At 41.7% G+C, this 12,139-nt stretch overlaps 1 protein-coding gene across 2 annotated transcripts in view; it reads right to left on the bottom strand.

Annotated features, from left to right (window-relative positions):
* Positions 1–1,912: 1,912 nt before the first annotated feature.
* The window catches only part of LOC106561052 (harmonin), a 52,034-nt gene continuing 41,807 nt past the window's right edge, over positions 1,913–12,139 (bottom strand). The window contains exons 16-21 of one of the 2 annotated variants that reach the window (XM_014124635.2): positions 11,023–11,076; positions 10,393–10,492; positions 9,804–9,913; positions 9,312–9,367; positions 7,278–7,402; positions 1,913–3,615 (exon numbers count right to left, since the gene is read on the bottom strand). In XM_014124635.2, coding sequence (XP_013980110.2) covers positions 7,309–7,402; positions 9,312–9,367; positions 9,804–9,913; positions 10,393–10,492; positions 11,023–11,076 — 414 coding nt within the window. In that variant the 3' untranslated portion in view covers positions 1,913–3,615; positions 7,278–7,308. The remainder of the gene's footprint in view (positions 3,616–7,277; positions 7,403–9,311; positions 9,368–9,803; positions 9,914–10,392; positions 10,493–11,022; positions 11,077–12,139) is intronic. The other variant, XM_014124638.2, reaches the window with a different exon arrangement.

The following is a 12,139-nucleotide window of genomic DNA, read 5'->3' as shown; positions in this document are numbered from 1 at the left end:
GAGCAATTACAGGCCGTGAGATCGGGATGGAGGGGTTCAGCTGTGTTGGTGCATTGGTTGGTTGGGTTGGTTGGTGGATGCTGATTCTGCTGTTGGCTTGGTCCTGGGTTTTTGTGGGACTCTTTGTAGAGCTAACACACCATAAGCATGCATTCAAATTATTTACAGTCAACAGAAATGATTAACACAAAAATAGATGAGAAAATAATGATCTTTATAGTTAGACATGACTCTGTAAACATATAATGTTAGCCAGCTAACTAGCTAGCTAGAGTGGCAAGCTAGCTGATCAGTTACATGTACGTGCATATGTATCACCACGCATGCTATGTCGTGTCCAGCGTTGTAGAACGCAAAATGCGACTTAACCAACCATGTGGTGGGACCCCACCCCGTTTCATGTGCCGCAGGTGGGGGGGTGGGTACTTGCTTTAGACCAGAGATGAACACGACGTTAATCATTTCACATTGCATACTGAGGCACACTATGAATAGCTATGTTTCTATCAACTTGTCCAGTGATATATTTGTCGACATTGTGAAAGTTTGCATAGAAAATAGATGAGACAATTGCCTGAAAGTAATCGCCAATTTGTTTCATGTCTCAGGTAGTCCACGAAAGCCAGCCGGGATTAGAATGCAATAATTGACTAATATTTGCCATATTTTAATAATTATCATGTGCCGACATATCACCACGGTCCGTGCCATGGTGAAACTTGTACTCCTGTAGATCTGAAATTATTGGATGGTGAAACTTTCCAGCCAACCAGAAAAGCAAGGCCAAGCAATTGAGGTATTCTTGAAAGTCAGGACAATCCTTGCCCTGCAAAAAAAGTTTTGACATCACTTTGCCACTTTGACGTCACCTTCAAAATTATTCGGCAATCATCATGTATTGGAAAAACACCGTTTCCATCATAATTTGTTCCAATAAAGAAAATTAAACAAAATAAAAAATCCTCCCCTGTCAAACTGTTAACATGTTCTCGATCTTTAGAAAATGTCTCCTATATCTGTCGTTTCCATTACACGTCGTGAAGGTTTTGTGTGCGACAGTAGCTAGGTTTCTATCCAATTGGCGACAGATTTTCATGCAAATATTCAAAAATCTGCATAAAGAAAATTATGTTAATTTCCCCACCAAACTTTGTTGCGGTTAAAATCAGTGTGCGATGACATGGTACACACCAAATGTACTTTTTCTTTTAAAGTTTTCATGTACCGAATAAAAATATGTTCAATGTGTTCCCATCGCATTTTCATCTCTACCGATAGTTTTGTCCGAAAAGCTGTTGAGTTAAATAGCAAATGTACCTACTCTGGTCTTGGCATGTGCATTCTAGCCAACACCTCGTCATGTCACCAGAATAAGACTCTAAACATTTATTGGGAAGGAGCATCAAGCTCATTCCGTGCACTTTCACCACCCAGTGAAGTTCATCATAACTTATTTCATGTGTAGTCTAATAAACTGCATAGTTTCACGAGTCGTAGTGGGAGGACCACAGACCATGTTATCGTGTGACTCCGAGTGATGGTTATTATATCAATATTTGCGCATAAAGGCGTTTCCACCGTCATTTCTCGCCAATTAATTTTACCGACACAAAAAGATCCCACCACGTAGAACAAACAAATTATCTGTCTGCATTTATAAAATTGTACCGAAACATACTGTTTCCATCACAGATGTCGTGATTCTTTTCTATACGGTATGACTTTACTCACATAAAAACTGTGGATGGAATCGTGGTTAATGCTTTTGACGAATAAACCTGGGTCAATGGAAACCTGCTTAGTGTTTCATTCAGTGTAAATAATGCTACTATTAGAGAGAGTGAACTAACGCATTAGAATTCCAGCTTTATAAACTGGCCAAATCGTGAATCTAGACAATCTGATCAGTCAGTCCAAGTAAACACATACCTTTATTGATTCTGAGAGAGCATTGATTTCAAATAGGGATATTAATTACATCACAGTGTGCCTGCAGGGCCTGTGGGTCTGCTCCTGCTACTCTAACTGAATACAGATAAGCTCAAACACCTTTCATTGGAGATTTAGGAGTGTAATTTCACCTATAACTGGGGGCTTATGGCATACTAGAAGCTCATTGAGATGCACTTAGCATTTAACTAAACTCAGAGGATCAAAACTTGTTGACACCGATGGCCCTCAGCGTCAGAGTTCAGTTTTTCACAACTGTGTTCCTTTGCTGTAGTGTACTAGAATGAGAAGAATGGGGAACATAGCTATGTAATTAGTTGGGACATTGACATTTCTGCATTATGATGCATTTACATGACAAATCAAAATGATATGGACACCATGTTAGCGACCCATTAAAGTAACCGTCCAGTGAACATCTCACTTTTAAAAGTTCATATTCTGTTTACTCATACCCAAATAATGTTGCTGACTCGTCCTGTACTTGATTGTGGCCAAAGCATAAATTGGAGAAAAAACACAAACTTGTATCTCAAACAGACCGTTTCTAAAATGCTTGCTGTTTCCTCATAAAGTATGAGGTCATCCTCCTGAGGAGAATGAGCTGGCCAATCAGCCCTCTACTCACATTAATATTTTTAATGACAGGTATACGCTGACACCATTCTGTTGTTGGGGTACGCCCACACTATTCCAACACAGAAAAGTTTTTTTTTTTTAAACATTACCACTTTTTGGAAGAAAACTATTTCACTCATATTGTAAGTAATTATAGGGCATATTTCATAGACATCTGGAAACACTGGACAGCTACCTTAACATTACATGAGGAATATTTAAATAACGCTATGGAACTGAATGTCTAGAATTAAAACCATATTTGAAATTGTAAAAGTTGTCTCAACTCTAAATATATAGTCCGGGTACCAGTCTTTTCAGTTACAGTGAGGGAAAAAAGTATTTTATCCACTGCTGATTTTGTACATTTGCCCACTTACAAAGAAATGATCAATCTATAATTTTAATGCTAGGTTTATTTGAACAGTGAGAGACAGAATAACAATAAAAAAATCCAGAAAAAAACGCATGTCAAAAATGTTATAAATCGATTTGCATTTTAATGAGGGAAATAAGTAATTGACCCCCTCTCAAGCAGAAAGATTTCCCTACGTGGAAGTATTACAAACCATAGGTCTGGATTTTTGACCTGGTACATTGAACAACACAGCAGTTTTTCGTCATTTTTTTAAACGTATGTATAACAACAACAAAAAACTGACGATGAAGTCGTCTCTTTTATAATGAGGTTCAATTGGAAAAAATGTTTTGTTTTTCCCCAATTTGTGCGTGGGCCCGAGGCGAATTCCTTCTTATGACGTGAATATTGACTCAAGAGTAGTACGTAGTGATGTCACAACCCTCTAGCTTCTTCAGGAAGTATCTGTACAGGGATCTAAATGGAACTCAACAGAGGATGAACCAGTCTCCTTCACATTCTAGACGGTTCACATGTAGTACATCACAGCGTGGTTCTGGTTCAACAGACTTGCTGTCAATAGTGATAAAATAGGTCAAATGTCAAGAGGGAATGAGAACGATGGTTCCTGGTTGGTGGGTATGGCTTGTTTGGCAGGCTGGTGGTCGGGTGACTCTCAGAAGAACGTCCTACAGAAAGAAAGAAAACAGGTCGAGTGACCTGGATATCATCAGTTGAGGAGCCTTAGAATGTATCTTAGGTCATAAGTCCCGCTAGAAACGCCACTATGGGTTTCTTCACAGTGCCTAAACCCAAAACTGATTTAATGCGTCAATCAGTTATGTATAGAGCAATGTCATCATGGAATGCTCTGCCACCAGAGCTTATTCAGGCAAAAAGCAAGTTTAATTAAAAAAACAGATAAAAATACAATGTTTCACAGCACCTCTCCTCTTTCTAAATATCTACATTTAACTATACGGTCTTTAAGAATATGAATACCCAGCTAGCACAGTGGATCTGGGCCAATTCCGGCTGAGAGTCAGGGCACTCAGCTGAGAGTCAGACTCAGCCGACGTCATGTGGACCGAGTCTGGGCCGCATTCGGCAGTATTACTTATGGCTAGGATGCGGGGATTGAGCTTGGGCCGATTCCGGTGTGAGTTATCTGGCCCAAATGTATTACTTGGGGCTCGGGCCGATTCCAGTGTGAGTTATCTGGCCCAAATGTATTACTTGGGGCTTGGAACGATTGGGACTACTCTCTGGCAGATGATTCCACGGGCTGCTTTATATAATTAACATTTCATTATTTATTTTTCCAATTGTTTCTGTGATCAAAAAATACAATTAACATTTCAATTAAATTCTTTAAGAGTCCTGTGTAGTATTTCAGTATTTTGATACTTTTTGCGAGACAATTGATAAGCATTAAAAGCTTTGTGGATGGAGCCTCCCGAGTGGCGCAGCGGTCAAAGGCACTGCATCGCAGCGCAAACTGTGTTGCTACAGATGCTGGTTCGAGACCTGTGCCGGCCATGACCGGGACACCCATGAGGCGACGCACAATTGGCCCAGCACCGTACGAGTTAGGGGAAGGTTTCGGCCGGGATGTCCTTGTCCCATCGCGCCGTAGCGACTTCTGTGGCAGGCCAGGCGCATGCACGCTGACACGGTATGGTGTTTCCTCCGACACAACATGTTTTTTTGTGGATGGGTATAATTTGTATGTATAAAATGTATAATAGTAATATTAAAAATGACTTAGTCTGGTAATTTTGTATACATTTATTTAAATTTGCATCGGGCCGCTTCTGGGGGGATTCTGGTAAGATGCCGGTAAAGTCGGCTGAATTCCGGTAGACGGAAACAGCCCGATGTACTTGGGCCGATTCTGGGCAGTCATTCGTTTTGATTCCGGGGCGAGTCCTACACAACCGATTACGGGTGTCGATTCAATCAGTTCCAGACACCCGGAAGAAGACCGCTTCTGTGCCGATTCCTCATTGCTAGCTGGGTAGTGACTAAATATACATGTTTTTGTTGCTTGGTGCCTTGACAATATATTACTTTTCATTTTAATATGAACATAATAATATCTATTGTTGTTCTTGTCTGTAACTGTTCTGTACTATATCGTGTTTTATGTGGACCCCAGGAAGAGTAGCTGCTGCATGTGCACCAGCTAATGGGGATCCTAATAAACTAAACAAGTAAGTTAGAAATAACACACATGCAGATGTGTGGAGAGACCCTATGGCTGTGTAACCCCAAATGGACTGATTGAACCCACTGGATGGTCCCATTGGATTATATACTGAACAAAAATATAAACACAACATGTAAAGTTTTGGTCCCATGTTTCATGAGCTGAAATAAATGATCCCAGAAATTTTCCATAAGCACAAAAAGCTTATTTCTCTAAGATTTTGTGCACAAATTAGTTTACATCCCTGTTAGTAAGCATTTCTCCTTTGCCAAGATAATCCATCCACAGGACAGGTGTGGCATATCAAGAAGATGATTAAACAGCACGATCATTACACAGGCGCACCTTGTGCTGGGGACAATAAAAAGGCCACTCTACAATGTGCAGTTTTGTCACACAACGTCACAGATGTCTCAAGTTCTTATGGGGCGTGCAATTGGCATGCTGACTGCAGGAATGTCCACCAGAGCTGTTGCCAGGGAATTTTATGTTCATTTCTGTACCATAAGCTGCCTCCAACGTCGTTTAAAGAGAATTTGGCAGTACGTCCAACTGGCCTCACAACCGCAGACCACGTGTAACCATGCCAGTCCAGGACCTCCACACTTCAGGCTTCTTCACCTGCGGGATCGTCTGAGACCTGCCACCCGGACTGCTGATGAAACTGTGAGTTTGCACAACCAAATAATTCATGCACAAACTGTCAGAAACCGTCTCAGGGAATTTAATCTGAGTGCTCGTCGTCCTCACCAGGGTCTTGACCTGACTGCAGTTTGGCATTGTAATCGACTTCAGTGGGCAAATGCTCACCTTCGATGGCCACTGAAATGCTGGAGAAGTGTCCTCTTCACGGATGAATCCCGGTTTGAACTGTACCGGGCAGATGGCAGATGTGGGAGGGCGGTTTGCTGATGTCAACGTTGTGAATAGAGTGCCCCATGGTGGCGGTTGGGTTATGGTATGGGAAGGTATAAGCTACAGACACAATTGCATTATATCGATGACAATTTTAATGCACAGAGATACCGTGACAAGACCCTGAGGAACATTGTCGTGCCATTCATCCGCCGCCATCACCTCATATTGTTTCAGCATTATAATGCACGGCCCCATGTCACAAGGATCTGTACACATTTCCTGGAAACTAAAAATGTCCAAGGTCTTCAATGGCCTGCATACTCACCAGACATGTCACCCATTGAGCATGTTTGGGATGCTATGGATCAACGTGTACAACAGCGTGTTCCAGTTCCCACCAATATCCAGAAACTTCGCACAACCATTGAATTGGAGTGGGACAACATTCTACAGGCCACAATCAACAGCCTGATCAACTCTATGCAAAGGAGATGTGTCGCGCTGCATGAGGCAAATGGTGGTCAAACCAGATACTGACTGTTTTTTTTATCCATGCCCCTACCATTTTTTTTAAGCTATCTGTATTCCCAGTCATGTGAAATCCATAGATTAGGGCCTAATACATTTATTTTAGTTGACTTATAGTTGACATATTTCCTTATATGAACTTGAACTCAGTAAAATCTTTGAGATTGTTGAAGGAAGGTTGCGTTTATATTCTTGTTCAGTGTATTTGGGCCATGAATTGTGAAACGTTTGTTTCAACTAGGTAGGTCATTTACATAGGTAAATTAGGTAAATTCCCAAAGCTTGTGGTGGGCCACAGCACCAAAACAGTTTGGGGATCGCCGCTATAGTAATCTCCCAGTATAGGTCCAAACATGTTACAGTCCCTTTGACTAACATCAATCAGAACAACTGCTGAAGGCTGGCAGAAGGCTATGTCACTACCTCGGTCACGCTAATTATGGATGTGACCTCTTAGGACAGGCCAGAGCCTTATAAATGCACTGTATGTGCAGTGTATCTATAGTTCTAGGAGACAGATGCTGCCATTCATTGTGACAGCAAGTGTCTAAAATGAGAGGCATAAAACATACATACTGTTTACTATTGATGCTGGTGTGTCGTCGTTTCTGATTGACAGAGAGACTGTCACATGAATTAGATGCATACTGCACAAGCACACACAGCCCACCTCCCCCTGGGGCCAGACAGTCATGCCAAACATCCCCTCTGGCAGGGGCACAGGGTAGGGGTGCGTGGGGGTAGGGGTTTACCCACAGGTGGGGGTGTGCAGGGTGGGAGGCTAGGGCTAAAACTGGAGCCGGTAGCCTTGTCTGTACACTGATGCACTGCCTTCAAACACCTTTCTGTTCACAGTAGGACTGACTGATGTTGACTTCGGGCTGAACACACACACACACACACACACACACACACACACACACACACACACACACACACACACACACACACACACACACACACACACACACACACACACACACACACACACACACACACAGACATGAACATCGACAGATAGACAGTCTAGCAGACATACACAACACACACCACTTTGACTACATGAGAGGCCATTTAGCTACAGTCACATCACAGTCAACACATACCGTGCATTCGGAAAGTATTCAGACCACCTGTCCCTTTTCCCACATTGTTACGTTACAGCCTTATTCTAAAATTGATGAAATAAAAAACTGTCCTCATCAACCTATACACAATACCTCATAATGACGAAGCAAAAACAGGTTTTTAGAAATTTTTGCAAATTTATGAAAAATACAAAACAGAAATACCTTATTTATATAAGTATTCAGACCCTTTGCTATGAGACTCGAAATTGACCTGAGGTTCATCCTGTTTCAATTGATCATTCTTGAGATGCTTCTACAACTTGATTGGAGTCCAGCTGTGGTAAATTCAATTGATTGGACATGATTTGGAAAGGCACACACCTGTCTATATAAGGTCCCACAGTTGAGCAAAAACCAAGCCATGAGGTCAAAGGAATTGTCCATAGAGCGCTGAGACAGGGTTGTGTCGAGGCACAGATCTGGGGAAGGGTACCAAAACAATTCTGCAGCATTGAAGGTCCCCAAGAACACAGTGGCCTCAATCATTCTTAAATGGAAGAAGTTTGGAACCACCAAGACTTTTCCTAGAGCTGGCTGCCTGGCCAAACAGAGAAATCAAGAGAGAAGGGCCTTGGTCAGGGAGGTGACCAAGAACCCGATGGTCACTCTGAAAGAGCTCTAGAGTTCCTCTGTGGAGATTGGAGAACCTTCCAGAAGGACAACCATCAATGCAGCACTCCACCAATCCGGCCTTTATGGTATAGTGGGCAGACGGAAGCCACTCCTCAGTAAAAGGCACATGACAGCCTGCTTGGAGTTTGCCAAAAGGCACCTAAAGGACTCTAAGATCGAACTCTTTGGCCTGAATGCCAAGCGTCACGTCTGGAGGAAACCTGGCACCATCCCTACGGTGAAGCTTGGTGGTGGTGGCAGCATCATGCAGTGGGGATGTTTTTCAGTAGCAGGGACTGGGAGATCAGTCAGGATCGAGGGAAAGATGAACAGAGTAAAGTACAGAGAGATCCTTGCTCCAGAGCGCTCAGGACCTCAGACTGGTGCAAAGGTTCACCTTCCAACAGGACAATGACCTTAAGCACACAGCCAAGACAACGCAGGAGTGGCTTCGGGACAAGTCTCTGAATGTCCTTGAGTGGCCCAGCCAGAGCCCGGACTTGAACCTGATTGAACATCTCTGGAGACTTGAAAGTAGCTGTGCAGCGACGCTCCCCATCCAACCTGACAGAGCTTGAGAGGATCTGCATAGAAGAATGGGAGGAACTCCCCAAATACAGGTGTGCCAAGCTTGTAGCGTCATACCCAAGAGGACTCAAGGCTGTAATCGCTGACAAAGGTTCTTCAACAAAGTACTGAGTAAAGGGTCTGAATACTTATGTAAATGTGATGTTTTTGTTTTTTATACTATTGCTAACATTTCTAAAAACCTGTTTTTGCTTTGTCATTATGGGGTATTGAGGGTAGATTGATGAGGGAAGAAAACAAGAATTATTTTTTAAAATGAGACTAACATAATTTTTTTTGAAAAAGTCAAGGTGTCTGAATACTTTCCGAATGCACTGTAAATAACAAGTACATTGAAACATTACGCCCTGCATCTACTTTCAACTGAATCTTTGTGAGCACTTATAAGCTATGCATTGTGTGTATTCACATACTGTAGAGATTGTACCACATGTGGAGTTGATGGAGAGAATGTACTTACACCTCATCTTCATACTCTTTTGGAGGTGACACTGCTATCACCAGGTCAATCCAATCCTAAAGACACACATACAGATAAATAAAAAAAATCAATGATGTTTGGGCTCATATAACGATGAACTGTCTATCCCTCTTCCATACAGGATTTGCAGGGTTAAAAAAATATCACAGAGGAACTATTGATCCAAAAACAAATCCCCCCGCTTACTATAACTGTCCTGATTGTTGACGTTTTGATCAGGGTTGGCCTTATCAATAAGACGCATGTAAGACAAATTACCGTCAGCACAAAACAACCAGAGTAGTATTTCACAAAACAGGATCAAAATGATAGCCCTGGATATACTCCCTCGCCTGTTTATTGAGAATAGTAAATGAAAGTTAGCTGCCTAACTCATTGATTTTGCTGTGAGAAATACACCCCCCCCCAGTATTTCTGATCTTAGACATTGTTGTTGTTGTCAGAGTGTAAAGGAGACAGTCAAAATCATACCCCTCCACTGTTCCAGGCCCGGGTCAGAGAGTTTTGTCCTTCTGTCAGTGAGGCGTCGGTCAGGATCTTCCCATTCACAGCCATCACCTCATCTCCTGGTACTATCCCACCTGGGGAGGCACACACACACAGTCACACAAATGGCTTTTGTTTTTACATACAACAACCTCTGGGTGAATAGTGCTGCCTATGTAGATTCAACTTACGTTTAGTAAACATGTCCCGTTTCTACTATCATTGCTCCACAGGGACATAAAGGCTGCGTTTACACAGACCACCAAATTCGGATTATTTTTCCACTAATTGGTTTTTGGACCAATCAAATCAACTCTTTTGCCCATAACTGGGCAAAATAAGAGAACTTGGCTGTCTGTGTAAACGCAGCCATAGACTAATAAGAGCGGAATCAGACCATTGAATATCATTCTGAGAGACGGAATAAACCTTTTGACATTCTGTTTGTATGTCAAATATGAAACAAAAACATGCCATTCAATTTCTGTTGGGGACAGCAGAGGGTTGAGAGAAGAGATTGATGTTTGTAATCTTTAAATGAAATCAATCCAAGTGTTGACACGTCTGAACTCACCATGTTTGTCTGCCGAGCCTCCATCATAAATGGCAGATACCACTAGCTTTCCCAGAGGGGAGTCTACTCCCCCCTCCACAGCCAGATCAAGTGGTCCAACCTGAGGTAAGAGAGATACATGGAAATACATGTAATGCATTCATTACATATGATTTAAAGATGCACTATACAGAAATCACTCTGCCATTTCCTGGTTGCTAAAATTCAAATAGTTCACCTAATATCAATTTATGTGACAAAACAAGCAAGTACAGTGTAGAGAATCAATGTACCATCTAAGCATCGAAATAGCACACATAGAGCAGATCTACCACTTCTTAGACTTGCTTTCAATGAGTATGACAGATCTATAACTCACATTGCCATGTGAATTTGGTCGGGTCGCCCAAAGAGTTACATATTGCAGCTTTAAAGCCTTAGATGTATCATCATCATCACCATCATCCTACTGTATGTCTTAGAAAATAGACATGATTCTGCAGTGCAGGAATTAACTTTTCGAATTGCCAATTAATTTCATTATCCCCAAAGGTCAGTTTGTTTTGATCCTTCTTGCCTTAAATAAAAATATAACAACCTGAAAAGTATAGTCAAAACTGGACAGTTCATCCTGATGGTAATTCTGATTACCTTTTTGATTCTCAGTAGTCTCACGTCTCGCCCAGCTATCTGTTCCGAGGAGAACTGTTAACACAGCCAGCAGAGAGGGTTGGAGTCAAAACAAAACACATAACTGGATATTCACTGGATCACAATGAGACATGTATGGATTGTACAATCTATACATTATATCTCTATTATATACACTGCCTACGGAAAGCATACAGATCACTTGACTTTTCCTACATTTTGTTACGTTAGAGCCTTGTTCTAAAATAGATTAAATAAATAAAAATCCTCAGCAATCTACACACAATACCCCACAATACCCCACCGAGGCTCTGCATCTGTCCTCGTGCTCCTAGATCTTAGTGCCGCTTTTGATACCATCGATCACCACATTCTTTTGGAGAGATTGGAAACCCAAATTGGTCTACATGGACAAGTTCTGGCCTGGTTTAGATCTTATCTGTCGGAAAGATATCAGTTTGTCTCTGTGAATGGTTTGTCCTCTGACAAATCAATTGTAAATTTCGGTGTTCCTCAAGGTTCCGTTTTAGGACCACTATTGTTTTCACTATATATTTTACCTCTTGGGGATGTCATTCGAAAACATAATGTTAAATTTCACTGCTATGCAGACGACACACAGCTGTACATTTCAATGAAACATGGTGAAGCCCCAAAATTGCCCTCGCTAGAAGCCTGTGTTTCAGACATAAAGAAGTGGATGGCTGCAAACTTTCTACTTTTAAACTCGGACAAAACAGAGATGCTTGTTCTAGGTCCCAAGAAACAAAGAGATCTTCTGTTGAATCTGACAATTAATCTGGATGGTTGTACAGTCGTCTCAAATAAAACTGTGAAGGACCTCGGCGTTACTCTGGACCCTGATCTCTCTTTTGAAGAACATATCAAGACTGTTTCAAGGACAGCTTTTTTCCATCTACGTAACATTGCAAAAATCAGAAATTTTCTGTCCAAAAATGACGCAGAAAAATTAATCCATGCTTTTGTTACTTCTAGGCTGGACTACTGCAATGCGCTACTTTCCGGCTACCCGGATAAAGCACTAAATAAACTTCAGTTAGTGCTAAATACGGCTGCTAGAATCCTGACTAGAACCAAAAAATTTGATCATATTACT

Source organism: Salmo salar, chromosome ssa10 (genome assembly GCF_905237065.1).
Source record: "Salmo salar chromosome ssa10, Ssal_v3.1, whole genome shotgun sequence".
NCBI lineage: Eukaryota > Metazoa > Chordata > Actinopteri > Salmoniformes > Salmonidae > Salmo > Salmo salar.
Note: the sequence above shows the minus strand (reverse complement) of the source record. Positions and strands in the feature narration are given on the sequence as shown.